This window comes from Xiphophorus hellerii, chromosome 19 (genome assembly GCF_003331165.1).
Source record: "Xiphophorus hellerii strain 12219 chromosome 19, Xiphophorus_hellerii-4.1, whole genome shotgun sequence".
Lineage (NCBI taxonomy): Eukaryota > Metazoa > Chordata > Actinopteri > Cyprinodontiformes > Poeciliidae > Xiphophorus > Xiphophorus hellerii.
Window position 1 is genome coordinate 21,513,484 of NC_045690.1, and position 19,831 is coordinate 21,533,314.

General features: G+C 41.3%; 3 protein-coding genes across 6 annotated transcripts in view; 2 read left to right on the plus strand and 1 right to left on the minus strand.

The window, feature by feature from the left end:
- Positions 1–4,647, plus strand: part of sash1b (SAM and SH3 domain containing 1b) — a 66,289-nt gene extending 61,642 nt beyond the window's left edge. For both annotated transcript variants that reach the window (XM_032547076.1, XM_032547077.1), the window contains exons 16-18: positions 28–178; positions 847–978; positions 3,491–4,647. In XM_032547076.1, coding sequence (XP_032402967.1) covers positions 28–178; positions 847–978; positions 3,491–4,101 — 894 coding nt within the window. In that variant the 3' untranslated portion in view covers positions 4,102–4,647. The remainder of the gene's footprint in view (positions 1–27; positions 179–846; positions 979–3,490) is intronic.
- A 203-nt stretch (positions 4,648–4,850) lies between these two features.
- Positions 4,851–8,582, minus strand: ddo (D-aspartate oxidase). Its single transcript, XM_032547082.1, has 4 exons — positions 8,390–8,582; positions 7,160–7,268; positions 6,898–7,074; positions 4,851–5,979 (listed from the first exon to the last, which is right to left on the minus strand). The coding sequence occupies exons 1-4, from the start codon at positions 8,559–8,561 to the stop codon at positions 5,424–5,426; spliced, it is 1,014 nt and encodes a 337-aa protein (XP_032402973.1). The 5' UTR covers positions 8,562–8,582; the 3' UTR covers positions 4,851–5,423.
- A 60-nt stretch (positions 8,583–8,642) lies between these two features.
- On the plus strand, positions 8,643–17,327 carry zbtb24 (zinc finger and BTB domain containing 24). Of its 3 annotated transcripts, none has more exons than XM_032547080.1 (7): positions 8,643–8,720; positions 12,000–12,798; positions 12,899–13,066; positions 13,427–13,510; positions 13,598–13,681; positions 13,789–13,870; positions 14,737–17,327. In XM_032547080.1, exons 2-7 carry the CDS (start codon positions 12,036–12,038, stop codon positions 15,584–15,586), a joined length of 2,031 nt encoding a protein of 676 aa, XP_032402971.1. In that variant the 5' UTR covers positions 8,643–8,720; positions 12,000–12,035; the 3' UTR covers positions 15,587–17,327. The 3 variants fall into 3 exon arrangements, with proteins under 3 accessions (XP_032402971.1, XP_032402970.1, XP_032402969.1); XM_032547079.1 differs by lacking the exon at positions 8,643–8,720 and adding an exon at positions 8,870–8,982 and having other exon boundaries at positions 14,737–17,029; XM_032547078.1 differs by lacking the exon at positions 8,643–8,720 and adding an exon at positions 10,384–10,443.
- The last annotated feature ends 2,504 nt before the right edge of the window (positions 17,328–19,831 follow it).

The following is a 19,831-nucleotide window of genomic DNA, read 5'->3' on the forward strand; positions in this document are numbered from 1 at the left end:
TCTCCTCCTCTCCTCTCGTCTCGACAGGAGCATCTCCCCACCTTCCTTTTTAACGGCTACGAGGATCTGGACACGTTCCAGCTGCTGGAGGAGGAGGACCTGGACGAGCTGAACATCACAGACCCCCAACACAGAGCGGTGCTGCTCACTGCCGTGGAGCTGCTGCAGGAGTACGAAGGTGGGTCTGAAACGGCGCAGACAGGAGTCCTGCAAAGACGGGAGAAAAAACGGTGATGTCCAACTCTGAATAAATCTGGAAAAACAAAACAGTAGGAAAAATACTTAACCCACGCTTGATTCATTTTCCAGCTCTCACCAAATGTCTTTGGTATCCTTCCTTCCTTTCTTTTTTTTCTTCTTTTCTTCCTTTTCTCTTTCCTTCCTTTCACATTTCCTCCTGTCTTTCCTTCCATTTAAATTCCTTATTTTCTTCCTTCATGTCTGTGATATCCTTCTTTGCTTCCTTCTTTCATGTCCTTCATTCCTTCCTTCTTTCCTTTCTGCAATATTTCCTTGCTTCCTTTCTTCATGTCTCCTGTATCATTCCTTCTTTCGTTCCTTCCTCTCTTCCTTTCATATCCTTCCTTGCTTCCATCCTTCATGTCTTTGATATCTTTCTATACTTCTTTTATGTCTTAAGTTTCATTCCTTCCTTCATGTGGTAATTATAGTAAAGTTCTGTCTCTTTAAGAAAAAAATTATTGAAGCAAATAACTGAATTTGGAAAATTTCCTCGTGAAAAAGTGTGGAAATTGTGTATGTATAAAAATATTTGTACACACAAGCAGACGCTCAGATATAAATGTGACACTAATGTGACTGCCTGCCCCCTGCTGGTGGCTGCAGGAAGCAGCGACCCCGAGCGGAGCGCCCAGTCCGAACTGTCCCAGGAGAAGCTGCTCCTGGACCGGCGCGGCGCCCTGGGTGACTCGCCGCGGGACTCTGGCTGCTACGAGAGCAACGAGAACCTGGAGAACGGTAACGACAGCCTGACCCGTCTCTGAGCACTATCCTCTCTCCTTCAGCCCTCCTCTTCCTCGGTCTAGAAACACTCCGGAGGCTTCTTCTTCCTCCTCGACTCTCCGGCATTCTGACCCACCAGCTTCAGCTTTCATGCTCTTCCCGAAAGACTTTATCATCATTTACCGCTGACGCTCTTCTTCCCACGCCCTAATCCCCCGGTTTTCTGCTGCTGCGCCACTTTATCACGCAGAGCTAAACTAAAGACTCGACGGCGATGACGGATTTCTGTTTTCGTGAGACTAGAAGTTCAACCTCAACCTTGAAAACCCTCAAGCGCTCTAAATGTGGAACAGCTTGCAGGTTCTGCTCGGCGGTCTGAGCTCTTTTGCAAATAGAGACATTTCAACCGCCGTGTGAGGAGAGTGTTTAATAATCGAGCTTTTGTTCTTGTTTTGTTTTACTTTCTCTTAACTCTTCTCGTAATTGCAGTACATACTTACCGTGAGTGCTTGGCCTATTTACAGCTACGGGGTGGGTCAGAAGTTTACATACAGTCGTCGCTGACATGAATCTTGTTGTTTCAGACTTTCTTACTTAGTAGTTGAACTGCTCCTTTTTCAGATTGAAATTATTAACTAACTCAAACGTAACAACTACATGAACGATTTTTTTAAAACGAGAGACGTAGGGCTGCAGCAAACGATTATTTTCGTTATTATTCTGATGATTTATCGGATAAAAATTGTTTGGCACTTTAAAGATTTTTCATGTCAACACGTAAACCGTTTTTATTACAATATTAGATAAACATTAAAATATTAAGATAACAAAATAAATTTTTTTTATAAGAAAATAAACATTCTATTGCCTAAAGTTGAATAACACAGCATGCCACTTCGATATATTTGAGTTTATAGAGCAGCAAGTGTGGGATTAAACTTGCAGATTAGAAAAAACTCACAATAACATCAAAACTGCCGTCAATTCATATTAGCAACATTAATTAAAGTTGTACAGTCATTCAAATGTCATTTTGATGTAGAATTAAGAGCCTCAAATGACAGAGCTTCTTGTGCTGTGACTGTGTGTAAACCTCTGAACTGTACATCATGCTTACTGTGGTTATTTGCTGGAGTTTGCTAACTGTTAAAACACAAACGCTTCTATTTATTGTAAAAAAGGAAAAAGAAAAGATGAAACGTTCTGAATGTCAGCGTGTCGGCTCGGCCTCAGCCGCGTTCTGTTGAGATTCTGCTTTTTGTGTGTATATTTTTTTTTCTAGTTTGGTGAAATGTCATGTTGCACAATATTTTATCATGTGCCTGAAAGCTGCTCGGTGCAGTGAAATTAAAGTATTTTACTTCATAGTCTACCTGTCGAAATGTGGCATTTTTGTATAACTAACTGTAAAATGCACTAGAACGCAGAGCTGATGTGACGTTTTGGGTGAAAGTTAGACGGTTCTTCCAGAAGCAGCTCGGGTTCTGAAGTGGGCTTCTGTCACGGTTGAGCGTGAGGAATAAACGGCTCCATGCTTCACCACACCGGACTTCTCGCCTTTTCTTTCACACATCGTTCATTCCGGCTCTCACCGCTCGGCCGTCCTTTCGCAGCTTCTCCGTGTTCCAGCTGTGGTGTTCTTCTGCTTGGTCTCGCAAAAACATTCACTTCTTGAAGTTCTTCACATTTTGTTGTGTTACGGCCATGTATTTCTATGCATTGTATGTGATGGATCAACACAAAGTGAATTTGTTAGACATGTCACACATGTCTAATAGTGTGACATGCAGCAGCACTCGGACTTTGTAGAATCACCTCCAGGTTCCAGGTCAAATTCTGACCTGTTCTTCTTTGCTAAAAAACCCAAACTGTGTCAGGTTGGATGGTATGAAAGAGGAGTACGGCCACTGAAAAAAAAAGAATCCAGACTTTTTTTTTCTCAGAATTTTGTTTTTGTTTTTAATTTTGACTTTATTCAGAATTTAGTTGTTTTTCTCAGAATTTTGACCTTTTTTTTCTGAATTCTGAATTTTTCTTTTTACAGAATTAACTTTTTTTCAGAATTCTGACTTTTCATCTCGGAGGATTAAAGTCAGAATGCCGAGAGGTTAGAAGCCCCATCCATCTTCCTACTTTTAGCCAGTTTTTCTGTCTCCACAGCATGATGCTGCCGCCACTATGTTTCAGTCTGATAAGCTGAGTGAGGTGCAGACATGCTTGGCTGCTCTATTATTATTATTATTATTATTATTATTATTATTATTATTAGGATTATTGAATTAAAGGTGGCTGAGTACAAATCCAACTCATGTTTTTCAGATTTTTATTTGCAAACAAATGTTTGTTTTCGTCCACCTACCCTGTGTTGGTCCGTTGCACAAAATCAAAGTGAAATATGTAAAAGTTGTGGCTTTAACATGACAAAATGTTGGGAAATGGTTGGAAACGTTGCAAGAAACTGTTGGTACAATGTGTAAAAGAACCGGGTTGCACCTGCATGATCCACACACTTCCCTTGTTATTCCAGGACGGCTCAGAAAGTCTGCTGCATCCATCAACAGGTCTCCGTCTGGATTTGAGACCAGTCACATCCCGCCCCCCGATTCCATCCTAGTCTCCCCTTCCCTGTCTCCTCTCCAAACCAAAACTCTGCTGCCCTCCGTTCGACCGTCTATCAGACTCCAGAAGAACTGCTTTGGCCTCCTGAACTCTAGAAGTCACAGCTGCACAGAGCTTAGAAGAAACTCGGCAGCCGTTCAGTTGCGGCGCTGCGTCTCCCTAAAAGCTCTCCAGAAAGATCAAGAGAGGAAACCCCCCGACCCTGAAGACTGGGATCTGACGGCCGCAAACCCCGCCGGGCCCCCACGGCGCACCGTAGACCCTCTGCCTGCGTGCGGAGCGTCTAACCCGGCCCCTAAACAGGAAGAAAAAACAGGGAGCAGCATTCAGTTTCACCAAGCTCCAGAGAAGTTAAGTCAGCCAGAATCATTCAGAGACTTCTTCCCGACAGAAACCACCTGCAGGCGCGAACAACGCACCGATCAGATCTCGGCAAGTCGCTCCGTTTCTGCCGCTTCGGAAGCGCGACGCCTGAAAACGAAAAGAAATGCAAAGATTTCCACGCATTCAGTAAATTAGGAGCTTAAAGTGGGGGGAAAAAAATGATTCCAGTTCCAAAGAGTTTACCTAAAACTGGAACCAGTTTGTGCTAAAGTTGAGATTTCAGATGTGCAATAAGAAAACTTTTTATTTTTTTTAAATTTTTTTTGGCTTTACTGCAGCTGCGTCTGGATGTGGCTTTTCTTTGATTGTTTAGAAAAATGGAATCCGTTCAGAGTCCAGCTGCAGCTCAGCAGCATTTCATCTGAGAAAAACCTTCGACATCGCCGAGGTCACTGCACCTAAATCCATCCTGTCCGACTTAAGTTTCAAACTTAGAGAATGCTTGTAAATATATCTTCCCAGATGAGATGAATGAAATGTTTACAGTGCCTCCTTGTGGATGAACGTTTTATAAGAATTTAATGATTCTTACAGATTTCAGACGTAAGCTGCAGCATCACATGCCTGCTTTCCTGACTGTTTCCCACAATTAGTGTTTTATTGTAAATGGCATGTAGTTTACCTGTTCCATTAATTTAATTAATAAAGTTTGCTTTATTAAATATGTGCTATGTAAAAGTACAAGCAAGTTGCCAAGTGTTTTGACATTCTGTCAAATCTCTAGAAAAATCTAAATTTAAAATATTCTTTCCATACTTTGTTGCTACAAACATATTCTGTTTACAGCTAAATAAGCCGGTGTGAGAATTTCATAGGATAGCCATGAAAAAAAAAAGTGTCATTCTGCTCCATGATGGTATTAATATGCAAGATTGGAACAAAAATGCATAACAGAATCTAAATGCTTTTATTGGAAACAGAGAAGCAAGAATTATTCATTGAGGTACAGTTTAACAAAGTTATCTAAGTAATTATTGTTTTGATTTCCCAGTAAATTAGTACATTATCAAAAAACTTAAATTGATAAATGGCACATATTCATTACAGATGTTTCAAGCATTAATTTTGCCTCATTTTTATATATTTTTTAAAAATTGGAATCTTACATAAAATCTTTTTTTTTTTTATACGTTTTAATTCAATAATAATGCGACACAAAGGCCCACATAATTAAGGTGAGTTGACAGTTTGGTGAAAGGTCAGTGATGGTTTAGTGGAAGGAAAAAGTATTTCTCGGTTGTTTTATTGCACAGAATGTTACACCCTTTCACTGTCCTTCGCTTTATATTTTTTTAAAAAAGCTGGTTAGTCAGCTACCTTAACGAGAGACGGGGGGTGCTGCTAAATTTCCGAATTTATTTATTTTTTTATGTATGGGGATATTATGTGGTGATAAACGTGATGCCAGGATGTTCTGTCCCTAGTAAAGACGTGTTTTAGTGAAATCCTAGTTTAGCCTACAGCTTAGCCTGAGGCATTTCTTTCAGGCACTGTCTGACCAGCCCCAGGGCGTCCAGAGCCGTACCCCAGGCGATGGTGACCCCCCAGCCCCCGTGGCCGTAGTTGTGAACGACCGGCACGCCGCGGCCCTGCAGGAGCACCCTCTCCCTCTCCACCCTGGGGTTCCTCCTGCTTGGCCTCAACCCGACCCACTCGGCCAGAACCTTCGCTTTCTTCAGGGACGGCTCCAGCCTGCCGCAGCGCTCCAGGATGCTGGCGGTGTCGCCTCTGTCCACATGGAGGCGCCAGTCTTCCTCCTGTCTCGTCCCGCCTATGGTGACACTGTGGACGCCGGGGTAGATGTAGGTCTTCCCGTCCCCGTCCCTGATGAAGTGCGTCAACCAGGGGGCCTCCACCTTGAGGACCTGGCCCCTGACCGGGTACAACCCTGCGTCTCCCACCAGCGCTTTGGAGCCGAGACCGGAGCAGTTGACAATGAGGTCAAAACTGTTGCCTAACGCCTGGAGACTGCTGACTCTCCTCTGCTCCACCCGGCCTCCTGCTTTTCTAAACCTTTAGGAGAAACAAACAACATTTCATGAAGCTTACGTTATAGCAAGTCTGTAAGATTTTAAAGGTGACCTATTCCTTGAACACTTTACTGTAGATGTATTCAGAAAATGTTTGTTCCTTTTTTCTTTCTTTTTTTTTGCACAAAATAATTTTTAGATAATGAGATTTTAGTCTGGTTAGTTCTGCCTGTTGAAATCTCCCTTCAGATTGAGCTGTTTTAGGGCCTCCTGTCACTTTAAATCCAAATAATCTACTGCTGGCCACGCCCCCCAACTCAACGTTCACATTCGCACATGAAAACGGCTGCAACAGATGTGCAATTAAACAACCCTACATCTTTATTATTACTAGTAGTAGTAGCAGTAATATTTCAGGTAACAATATAGCAAAACATAGATGAAGCAAACATTCTGGGATGGGAATGAGGAATGTTATTCACTGATGCAGGTTCTAGATTGGAAGTGCTCAGTACTGATATGGGCAGAGCTCCAAACCGTACATCTTTGAAAAGCAAAAGTGGCGCCTCCTGCATATCCAACTAGAATGCAGCAAGTGGTTCCTAGATGGCAAATCAACAACAAAACACTTGTCTTTTCCAGCAGCCATTGTACAGTGGATACAGCAGTAAAACTAGCTGACCAAATGTGCTGGAGCTCAGTTTGGGTTGCTAGGCAATGGGCTGGGGTTGCTAGGTGAGGCCTGCTGATTTGTGATGTTACACTTGGAAGGATTTTGAAACGGCCCATTTTATAGACACCAAAAAACTTTAACTTGTTGCCAAAAAACAACAGTTATGCTTTTTTGAGCGCTTGTGCTGTTTTTAGCAGCAGTAGAGTAGAAACCCAAATCTATGTACAATAATGTGTCAAATGTGGATTTAAAGATCCCCTTTAAATCCGTTACATAAAGAGGACAAACCTTTCCTCAAGCCAAGGAAGGTAGCTGGAGCATTCACATTTTACAGTAGTGAACGCTTGTCCGAACTTGTGGTCTGGAAAACGTTTCAGTTCACGGTCAGTCATGGCTCTGAAGCCAATCACTAAGTCGGACCAGTATGGCTCCTTGGTGGCTGGGACCTCCTTAAAAATCTGCCAGCTGTGAAAGAAACAAAAGCAAAATGAATGAATGAAAAATGACTGGTGATTTTTTTTTCTGTTATGATGGATCTATATAATGTTACCCAGAGCTGAGTATTACGCCGGCGTCCGGAGAGTGCTGAGATTGTGCGATGGCCAGCAGGTGGTCAAAGCTGTCCTTGAACCAGCGGCGTTGTCTTTCCAGAGGAATATCTGAGAGAGAGAGAGGGGTGCAGTAAAATCACCTGAGTTTCAACGTTTACACATTTTAACACGGCACAACATCAACATTCATGTGGTAGCGGAAGGAAAAATATCTTATTCGGCCCCCCGAGTCGATACTTTGTTTAACAACGCACCTTTCGGGGTTTGTTTCTTCTCTCTAGAGTAAGTTATTATTTTTGTCTGGAAAATGGCTCATGCTTACTCAGGTTAGATGAACAGTTTGACTAGGGCCAATCTAATATGAATTTATCTGTAGCTTGTGACGATGAACTAACACCTCAGTTTTGAGTCTTCTGCCTCCAACAGCTTCCATCCCTGCTGAAGAAGAGCAGGGTATTGTCCTTTATTAATCAGACAGTGGAGAAATTCGCTTGTTACAGTAACTAAATATAAATCTGTGTAAACCCACTAAAATCTGATATAGGACATTTTTAAATACATCCTATGTTTTGTACAAGGTAATATGTGAGAACTGTGAATAGACTTGTTTATATAAATATTGCACAAAATGGACATATATCATTGCACTGAGAAATGATGACAACAGACATATCTTGTTGGTTCTTCTGCAGCAGATCTATTATTTCCACGGGAATCTCTGGACTCTTCGTCATCATCTGTACCTTGTCAATACATCTTTGCAGACTTACTTATGAAATACATAGGAGACAGAAGACATCATTATCAATTTAACTGGGAGCCACGCTGCCCTGTTGTGGCCGAACACACAGAGAAAACAAGGAGGGACGTAACCTTCCGCTTCACAAAGTAGTGCCAACAAAAAATACAATAGTGGCAAGCATCGCACTCAACATTTCTATAACAGTGATATGTTGAAAACAACCATACACACAGCATGATGATGCTGCCACCACCGTATGTTGAACACACAAGTTAGGTGCTTGAACTTGAATTGTTTCATTTATGGCTAGCAGAGTTACGGGGGACAGTACTGACATAAAATATATTTAATAATCATAAAATAAATTTTTTCTTCCTCCACTTTACAGTAATAACACCTTTGCCTCTCCCTCCCCCCCCCCAACCCCCTTAAAAAGTAAGTTTTGCAATGTGACAAAATGTGGAAAAAAGTTGAAGTCAACTCGCACCTGGAAATGGAGCCGCAAACGCGATCCCGGCAGCTCCGTCACTGGTGGTGTCCGGGCTGAACTGCTGCGCCAGCAGCGTGACGGAGCAGAGAGGCAGCGACTCCGCGATGCAGACGGCGGTGGAGAGCCCGACCACCCCGGCCCCCACCACGACCAGCCGGACTCCTGTCATCTCTCGCGGCCGCAGGCAGCAGAGGCGTCCCGGGCTGCTGAAACACAGACCTTTGCTTTGACCTTTCTTCTTTCTTTTTTTTACCGGCCCAGGTTAATTCTCAACTAGGAGTTGCGGTGCAACAGATCCCATTCAAGAACCAACAACCAAAACGTGACTGTGAGCAACTTTCTCCGTGATAACAATCATTGACAGCGCGGCCTGCCGGCATACATCTACTGTGCTGACACATTAAGCACAAAAATGCTTCCACGTCCAGAGAAATGTGTGACACCTGACACAGAAGGGAGAGGAAACAATCCACAGACTTTCTGCTTTGCTATATTTATCCACCTTCTACAACGCCGAAGTTGGCCTCCGACTCGTAGCTTCCGCTTTTTGAAAAGGGCTGTTCCGCTTCATTCAACCTGGACCAGAGCAGGTTATGTTTAATTTATTCTGTTTGTAAAACCGTACAAAATGGCACTAAAAGAGGTTCAAAACTACAACATCTAAATAGAGCAAACCTTGAAAGAATTATGATTTAACAATAAAAGCTTATAGAAAACACAGTTTGGGTTTTGTAAACCTTCATTCCACTCACTGAACGCCCTCACCCATCAGGTTTTCACCACTTTTTTTCCTCCTCTTATTCTTTTTATCGCATTTGTAACTAGAAAGATGAGAGTTAAATATGATTCTGCACCGTTTCAAATATAAGGCTAGAAATGTTAACTTTGAAAACTCCCTTAATCACAATTTATGAACGAATTGAAAAGTAGTAGTTTGTTAGTTTGTACGACAGTGATGAAGAAGAAGAGATGTGCTTGGGAACAAACACATAAAACAGATTAAACTCACAGCTTCAAATTCTATCACATTGATCGAACAATGAAAATTATTATTTGCACTTTTATAAACTTATCAATCCCTAATTTAACATCCAGTCAGAATGGCCAGATGTCTAAATTATGATTGAATAAATATCATCAATCAGTATAAGAGCTGAGCAAGAACAAGTAACAATAATTACGGTCATTTTCACCATCCGTTTTCATGCATAGCCCATTTCATAAATGATTTCCATAAACAGCAATCACAGATTTTTCCATAAACATTTCTAGTTATTCAAAAACACTTCAATCACAGTAACTCATCTTGTTCCTTTACCGACTGAAGCTAAACTTGAGTCGCTTTTCAGGCTTTTTTCTGTAATGCTGTTAACCTTTTCACGTACACCTGTATTTTGTTACCATAGCTACTTTCAAAAGAAATTCACCAAAATAAAAGCATTTAACATACAACACACAAAGGTAGCTGTAACAGCGTGGCCTTTACAAGTCAAATTTAATTTAATTCCCAATTAACAAATGTAAAAATGTTTGATCTCTGCTTTGTTAAAATAAATAAATAATTCGCGCATTTTAAAAAATTATTATTTATTTATTTCTAAATGGAAAAAATCACGAACTCTTTTATTAAAGGCGGCCCCGTCAGTGTAGTGCCGACTCGGAAGCTGCGAATCCGAGGCTAACTTCACCAAACTTTCCCATCTTCCGCCCGGGATGACCGTCCTTCAGGTCCTAAAGTCGGTATGCCCAGCGAACACATTGGTTGTATAAAATGTAACATTTGAAAGATGGAAAGAAAGTAATTTAGAAGAAAAATATCCCTGTTCTATACGTTCTTTTTAAAGTAAACAAATGCTGCCTCAACCACAAATTATTTAACGTAAGAATGCGGACAAACGTTACTGTTGATCTACAAATCATGCATCATTTCCTTGTCCGTTCGTAGCGTTTGTGCGAAAGCCAATCCTGAGCATGTGTAGATTAGCGCGCCGCAGATCACGCGTTACATCTCGCGATAAACGAGTCGCTTTGACGCGCTCAGTTCAGCGAAGGTAAGGTCCTTAAAGCTCACTAGTTTTGGTTACCGTGATGCTCTCAGTAGCCTGCTGAATGAAGCGTAGCTAGCAGCCATACATTATAGAGCATTAACACAACCGTATCCATAGCCCTGTTAGCCGGCTGCGGCTTTATTCGCGTCATTCTGGGATGCATTGGTTGGAAAGGCTAGCTTGACTGCTAACTGTCGAGGCTTCAATTTATCTCTTAAACATGTATTACGCCAAACGTTTGAACACTGCTAATACAGTACAATAAGCATTGAAACCAAGCAATGACTTGTTTGTTGTACCAACCTCAGAGGAGTCTACTACGGAGAGAAGTTGGTCTGAAACAAGGATAATGTCTTTTTTTTGTTATCGCGAAGGAGAAGATTTGAAGCTAGTAAAATCACCATGGCAACAGAGCGCAGAAACGTCTTCAGAACAATTTTTCTCGATATTTTGCTAAATAATTTTTTTGAATATTAAAACAAATCTGAGGTCGTTAACATCTTGTGTTGATTATCTGCATATAAATTGATAAATGTGCTGATACTCCAGTACTTCTGTTTGTTTTTTTTTGCCTGTCAAGAAGCCTGCAGTTTGGTCAAACCTGAAATGAAAACACAATGACTAGAATAAGACAACACAGCTGAACAAAACAAAAATGTTAAAATGAAGGAAAATAAGCATGAGTCTTTAACAATGGACATTAAGATTTATGACGTTTAAAGAAAAGTGCTCCATGTAGAAAACTGGAGAACATGTTGTCTCGCATGTAGATAAGTTGAACTGCAATAAAACTTACTATAAGTTGACTTAAAATGTTTGGACATTCTAAAATTGAACATTTATATCTGAAGTGTTAGAAAAAGAACTGTTTCTTTGCTGTTAAAGAAAACAAGTAAAAATGTTTTTTTTACACAGGTAGGTAGAGTAGCCTAAAATTATACTCAAGTAAGAATAGCACTACTTTAGCATATTTTACTTAAGTAAAGGTAATAAAGTAGCTATTACTAAAAGAAAAGTAATTATGTGGTGGAAAGGCTATTCAAGTACTGAATAACTGAGCAAAACATCAATATTAAATATTTTGGTTTGTCATCTCACGGACCAAAATAAAGTTATGTGTGTTTTATGGTATTTTAAAGATAAAAATGAAAATAATTTATGTAAATAACATTTAGTCAGGCAAAATATATATTTTTTCCAAATCAAATTCTTTTAATATAAAGCTTTTGAAACTTTAACAAAAACTACAAGAGTTTGTCTGCTGGATTTTTGGTTAAATTAAGCTTGTTCTTCATTCAGTAAAGTCACAGTAGGTAGGAGCATCTAGCAATTTTACTCAAGTAAGAGTTGAGATTCGTCGTAGTAAAATTACTCAAGTAAAAAGTACAATGTAGTAAAAAATACTCCTGAAAGTAATTTTTTTTCCAAAAAGCTACTTAAGTAAATATAATTGAGTACATGTAGCTGACTAGCCTGCATATTGGGAAGTTAAAAAAAAGTGTAACAAAGGAAGATGTGCGCTATTATCTATGTTCCTAATATTCTTTATTGTTTTACAGGATCGTTTGCTAAACCAGTTTCTTCTGAGAGAGAAGATGTCTCTGAAAGGAACTGCTCCGTCTTCCTCCATCATCCCCCTGCGCTCTGACGAACATCAGCAGAGTATTTTGAGCAAATTCGACAAGCTACGGAAAAAAGACCTGCTTTGCGACATAACTCTAGTGGTAGAGGACGTACACTTCAAGGCTCACAAGGCTCTGCTGGCAGCCAGCAGCGAGTACTTCTCCCTCATGTTCACAACAGAGCAGCCGGTCCCACCGTCCACCTACAGGCTGGACAACATGGCGGCGAAGACTTTCGGCGCGGTGCTGGAGTTCATCTACAGCGCCCAGGTGTGTGTGGAGGAGAGCTCCATGGAGGAGCTCCTGGCCACGGCTCAGAGGGTAAAGGTCAGCGAGCTCGTCCACGTTCTCGCTGAGCTCACAGACTCCACAGGCATGAGGGACGAGAAGACGTCAGACAGAACCGAGGCAGCGGACCTGTCGAAACGCAAACGAGGGCGGCCAAAGAAAAACGCACGTGTACTCCGTGACGGCTCAGATGATGTCCAGGCCACAGAGGGTGACCCTGCCGAAGACCACAACACCGGTTCTGGCCAGAGGCGTCAAAGCAAACGCAAGATAAGGACGCCGGTTAAATATAAGGGCTACAGGATCAGCGGTGACGGAGCAGGAAGCAAAGAGCCGGGGAGGAGGGGCTACAAGAGGAAGTACCCCAACACTGAGGCGCGATGCGACGACTGCGGGAAAGTCTTCAAGCACCATCTGTTTTTAAAGATCCACCAACGGACTCACACCGGTCGTTACAGATTCCATTCAACAAGTCTGTGACCAACAGTCCTGACGTTTGTCCCTACTGAACTTTCTCCTGTTTCTGTCCCATCCCGCTTCCCCTCCAGGAGAGAAACCATTCCATTGCTCGGTCTGTGGGAGGAGCTTCACTCAGAAGCACACCTTGCTGGCTCACCAACGCGTTCACACGGGGGAGAAGCCGTTTGTTTGCGGCATCTGCTCAAAACCGCTTTCCACCAAACACTCCCTGCAGGAGCACATGAACCTCCACGAAGGTAGACCCACATCGCTTTGCTCCGGCTTCATCAGGGTTCTGAGTTTCACTTCATCATAAAAACTGCGAGCCTTATGGTTTTCTGTTAATTATACTCTGAAAGTAAGGTTTTTAAAAAATACAAAACAACTTCCACTTTATAATAGTTGCATGTCGGGGTGTGCATTTATCGTATCGTTTATCATGATAAATTTCCTAATTTGATTTATCAAAAATAAATTCCAATTAATGATGTTTAAAATAAAACCTTTAAAGTGTCCATATTGTTGGGATTATTAGTTTGACTATTTTCTCCACTGTGTGTTCAATAAAAGTGTTAGCATTTTGTTCCCCATTTTAAACAATTTTCTTGTTTCCACAGGGGAGAAATCCTACGACTGCGATAAATGTGAAAAGACATTCACTCAAAAGAAACAACTGAAAAGCCACTACAGAGTTCACACAGGTAAGAAACCCCCCACTGAGCGCGCGCATGCTTAGTGTCATTGCTTTTCACATGACCTTATATTTCCCCTTTATTTTTGGTCTGAAGGCAAATCATTACCAGAATGTGATCTGTGTCAACACAAGTTTATGGATGCAGCTCAGCTGAAGAAGCACATTAGAACTCACACAGGTAAAAGGAGAAAAAAAAGAGAAGAAAATCTCCAAGCGATTTCTTCATCTTTCTGTCCAGAAACCAAGTGATGTTTTCACAGCGTGCGGAAACTTTGTTTTCCACAGGTGAGAAACCTTTCACTTGTGAAATCTGTGGCAAATGTTTCACAGCCAAGAGCACGCTGCAGACACACATCAGGATTCACAGGTGAGGGATAGAAGCTGTTCCTGATTTATCGACGGTTTAGATACACAGATATCCAACGATTACACTCTCCAGTTATATTGACGCAGACTGTGACAACTTACCCACTGGGCTCCGTTTACCCCGACTGTTCAGCTCCATTGTTCTGTTCATCTGCTATCTCTATGGTTTAGTGTAGAAATGACGTAAAAAGGGTTTTTATATCAGGATAGGAGAGTGTTAAAAATCTGTTATAAGACATGACTTTTTATTTGTCGTTATGTTTCTAGAACATAACAAAATTGCAGTGGTACCCTCAGTTATAAATAGATAAATAAAATAATAAATCATATAAACATCTGCTTCTAAAGTCTCAATCATTCCCACCCTGATGAGGTAACAACTAAAATAAAATAAAAAAAGTAACACTTTATTATTTGAGGTGGTGTGCATAAGACTGATGTGACACAGTCATAAACATGAAGGAGGCTTCATGAATGTTCATGTCTGTTGTCATGAAGTGTCATTCGGTAAATAATGACACTTTTAATGCAAAGTTGACACTTTTAATGCAACCTTTAATGAGACTGCATTAAAAGTGTCATTATTTACCAGATCACCTTTCATGACAACAGACATAAACATTCATGAAGACTTTTTTATGTTCATGACAGTGTCATGTCACCCCTTCAAATAAAGTGTTGCCAAAACACCTAATTAATAGTTCTTATCTTCACTTTTATCGTTATCAGAGTAGTACCGTAAAATATTGTGGTCAAACTTTCAGTTCATATTACCTACCCCTAATATTACACCAGCTGTAATATTGGCATAAACAATCAATGCTTCATGTTAATTGATTAAAGCCTTTCTGTTACGTTCCTGTTCAGAGGTGAGAAGCCATATAAATGTAGCATCTGTGAGAAGTCTTTCTCAGACCCCAGCGCGAGGCGACGCCACATCGCCTCCCACTCTGGGAAGAAACCCTTCACCTGCTCCGTCTGTGGCCTTTCCTTTACCCGGCCGGACAACCTGAAAACGCACACAAAGTCTCACAACAAGGAGAGACCCGCCGCCACGGCGACCGAGGCCGCGCCGCCGGAGGAGCCGCGCAGCGTCCTCCATCTGCAGCCGTACCAGCCGGCGCTCAGCTCTGAGCAGGAGATCCAGCTGGTGGTGGCTGGTGGGGTGAACAACATCAACTTCATTCCAGGTCAGGATCAGGAGATCAACCTGGTCGCCGCCGACGGAGAAATGGCGCATTCGACCCACTCCAAGGTCACCCTCCTCGCCCAGCCAGCGGGGCAGATCCAGAACCTGGCGCTGGTCGCTCAGGGAGATGCCGCGGCCCACGCCCCGCAGGCTCACTCCATCGGCATGTTGGAGAGCCACCAGCCGAAGCAGATGCACGTCATCACCCTGAGTAAAGAAGCCATTGACCAGCTGCAGGCCCACCACGGCCCGCCGCATCCTCTGCAGGTAGCGCGCCCTCTCCAGGTGATGCAGCAGCCGCAGCAGCTGGCTGTGGCGCCGGAGAGCTCGCAGGTTCACAGCCAGGCCATCCACATCAACAGCCAGGTCAGCCAGCCGATCTCCATCAGCCAGACCAGCGAGCAGATCTCCAGCCACCACATCCAGGGGCAGACGTTCCAGATCCAGGCGGGAACCGTGTCGTACCTGTACACCACCGGCCTTCCCCAGGACGGCTCAGAGGAATGCATTCTGCAAACTAAGATGTGACGGTGCTAACACCAAACCTATGCTGCTGTCGTGTTTGTCGTTATGGATGGAGACGGATCAGAAAGTTGGCCAGTACTCGGAACAAAAACAAATTGGAGGATTTTAAGCATAAAACAAAACATTTTACCTGTTTAGCTCATTGATAATAATAATGGGGAGACCTTCTTACACTAAAAGAATGGAGACACCTAACCCTAATTAATGAGCAGATTACCACAGGTCATCCCAGCACCCTTAAAAAGTCTTACATTGATGTATCTAAAATGAAGGGCTCAAAAATTTCTTAAATTTATTGAAAAACAATAAACTGTGATGAAATACACTGTTTAACCTCTTAAATTTTATGGTGGCAGAACAATTTATCTCATATATATACCGTGGAGTTTATTTTTTTCTGCCAGGACTTTATTGTTGCATAAAGATGAGTCTTGTAGACATTTCATTGCATGTCTTCTGTGACTCAGGCTAGCTGCTAATATATGCTAGCTGCTAATATAGCTACTACGTTGCTAGCTAGCTAGCTGTAGTATTAGTACAGGATCCCCATTGTCAAGAGATTGCTAGGTAGCTACCAGTTCCTAGCTAGTGAGCAAGGATGAAGCTATCTAGGTTTTTAACATCCATCATGGGGAAGTGCTGGACGATGTTCATCTTAGCCATTGACTCACTTCTGTTCCTAACCGATATTGTTTATTTATTTGTGCTTTTATTTTGTACATTTCTGTTTTGAATCAAGTCTTTATTCCATTCATAATGGTTTTTAAAATGTCTTTAAAAGTCTTAAATGTGAGTTGGTGAAGCCTGCAGAAACCATGTATAAGCTTTGTATCATTTGACCTACTTCCCCGACAGTCACATTTTGGATAGAAAATGAAATGATCAATTTGGCTAATGATCCTAAGTACTTTCCTTTTTTTCTTTCAAGTTGTGATTATGCAGATGTTTTAAAAGATAAAGGGATCCATTTTGTTCTCATTTGGATATACTGTCAAGGGCTTGTTCCTGGTTTGCTCATTATATGCAGACGCTGTCATTTTCTCAGTTGTAAACATGCAACTAACAGATAAACTAAAGAATGCAATGGTAGAACTCAGCGAGCGTAAATCTTGTATGGAAAAATCTTTATTTGTAAGAAATAATCGGATGCGATTTGAAAGACGACACGAAAGTCTTCATAGGAAAATAGTGATGCTGTAAATTAATAAATATAAACATTGAAATGTTTATATTAAAAATGAACAATGAAATGAAAGTAAAATCTTTGTACAGTGCCTTACAAAATAATTCATGATCTTTTTCTGTCTTTTCTTTTTACATTATAACCACAATCATCATTCTATTTATTGGGTTTTATGTCATTGACCAACCAAAAGTGGTGCATAATTGTAAAGTGAAAGAGAATTTTTTTTTAAACTAATACAATTCTGAAAAGTGTGGTGTGCATTTGTATTTTTCCTGTCTGAGTTAAAGCTTTTTAGAAGCGGCTTTTGTTGCAATTAAGTCATGAGTGTATGTGTATATTTTACAGCCATTGATTTGTGGCATGCCCTTCAGGTCAAAGGCAATTGGGTCAGGAAGCAGGGCAATCATCCAAAGCGCACTAGCAAGTCCATCTCTGAATGACAAATGGAGAGTTTGGAGTCTGGACTTAAATCTGATTAGGATGTTGTAGAATAACTTTAAACAGGTTGTTCATGTTCAAAAACCAGCCAATGTGGTTCAAATAAAATCATTTTATAAAGAATAACAGACCACAGTTTCTCCGAAGTAAAAGAAAAGACACCAATTTGTAGCCACCAAAGGTGTCACAAACACCTATTAGATTATGGAGTTCCTTAATAGGGTTTTTTTCCCCTTAATAAATGAGATCATCATTTGGAATATTTAAGTGAAACAAAAACAGACTAAATCTTTAAGGATGCACTTTGCCAAGAGTCCATTCGGTCTTTCTGTTCTGGGATGTAACCCGCCGCTTGCTGTTTCTGCTCTCTGGGTTCTTGGCAGTGCTGAAAACTCATGAAGTGTTGCTGAGTTTGTTTTTCTGCCAACATCGAGGGTCGACTGCTGGCACTGCCAAAAGGTCCTGAGCAGACATGGGACAAAAATAAAACAGGCGAGGAGGGTTTACTGCAGAGCACAAATCAAAGTATCTGGATGATATTGAGAACGTCATTATCACCTCTCTTCAACGGGAAAAGCTCAGAATGTTAGGTTGAGATTTTGAGGTTTTGAAGTATGCTCAATTCTGTAGCTAAAGCCTAAAAACTCCCACTCATAGTTGGTTAAATATATCTTAACAATTTTCTCCATAAGTTGAACGATTTTTGAGCAGTCCCTAGTACGTATTCCTAACAAATTGTGCAAATTAAGTATAACACTGATGCAAATCAGTCCCAAAGCATGGCGCCACCAATGTTCCTCAACCTAAGTTATACTTATTTTATTTCATTTACAGCTTAAAATGGACATATCACATGCTAATTTAAATAACAGTTTTGAATATAATTGAGTAGTTGAAAGAAAAAAATCTCATATAGTCAATTCAAAGGTACATTTGCAATACCGTAAGCAACTAAGTATCAAACATCCATGTAAATCTTTAAACATAAAACAGGCAATGTATATAAAAAAAAATAACACTGAAAAATTATATATTTTTGCAATGACCACTCTACTGGGTCAATATACTTTATTTTACCTTGATAGAATTAGAATTATTCAGACTGAAGTAACACAACTTTCCCCCAGGAGGGTTTCTGTCCTGTCCTGTTGCTGTAAATTTCAGTCGACCTTGATGTCGGTCTCGGAGCAGAGGCTTCTTTCTTGGTCTAAACCTTCTCAGTCCATGTCTGTAAAAAAAAACTAGTGATCCTGTAGTTTCCAGTTCAAGGCAGAGTTGGGCCTGAACATCTTAACCAGTTCACTTCCATCCAAGGGTGTCAAACTGATTTTTCTTCCACACAGAACCCAGGTGGTGTTGAACCAATCACTTTGGAGTCTGCAATGGTTCAAAATGATTGCATAAGACTTCCTGTCTTCTATAAATCCACAGTTCTGCCCAGATCTTAACAGAATCCCTTGGACTACTGTTTTGGATTGCCCATTAAGTTTTTTCAGACAAATCTCCTCTATGATGACCAAACAAAAAACTTCAAACCTGTAGTTACCAAAGATATTCAATGGGGGTTTCCTTGCATCCAAAGATTGATTTGGATCTACACCCACTACCTACCGCATTAGATGGTGGGTTAGTCCCCCTTGCGTTGCCCTCAGAACTACGTTAATGGTTGAGGTAATGCTGCTGCAGATTTGTCGGCTGCGCATCCATGACGCATCTCTTCTGTTCCACAACGTCCCAAAGTTGCTTTGTGACATGATGGATTATGCTGTTGGGCGTAGACATTGGAAGATGGGAACACTGTGGTCATAAAGGGATGGACATGGTTGGTAATGTTGGACATGGTTGGTAATGTTGGACATGGTTGGTAATGTTGCTCAGCTTGTGGTGTTTAAGTGATACGTGACTGGTCAGTCTAAAGTGTATCATAAGTATATCTCTCACAAATTACGCCTGTCAAAACAAGGCTTTCATGTTGTTCACAACCAAATTATCACCTTCTCATTTGAAAGTCTCAGAAAAAGTCAAGACTTTTCAGACCAGGCAGCAGTTTTCCTGTCTAATATTGTCTAATTTTGGTGAGCCTGTGTGAATTGGAGGATCGGTTTTCTGCTGTTAGCTGTCAGCAGCAGCACTCCTGTGGTTTTCTGCTGCTGTAGTCAATCTTCTTCAAAGTTTGACACGTTGTGGTTTCGCAGATGATATTCCGTATACCTTGGTTATAACGAGGAGTTATTGAAGCTACCATTGCCTTTCCATCCTGTTGAACCAGTCTATCCATTTTGCTCCATACAACTCTCACTCTGTGGATAAATAGATATGAATCCAGTTGAGAATCTGTGGCAACAAGACTTTTAGTGTTCACAGACACTCTGCATCTAACCTGACTGAGTCTGAGCTAATTCCACAGAGAAAACTGACAAACATATCTGTGTCTAGATGTGCAAAGCTGGTAGAGAATAACAACAAAAGGCCTGCAGTTGTAATCACAGCAAAACATGGTTCTTCAGGTGTTTGTTTGGTCCTAATGAGAAAGACTCACCACTTCAGCCTCTAGTGGCTGAAAAGAGAAGTGCAGCATTTTTTTTTCACCCACGCTATGATCACACTAACAATAAATCGAGACC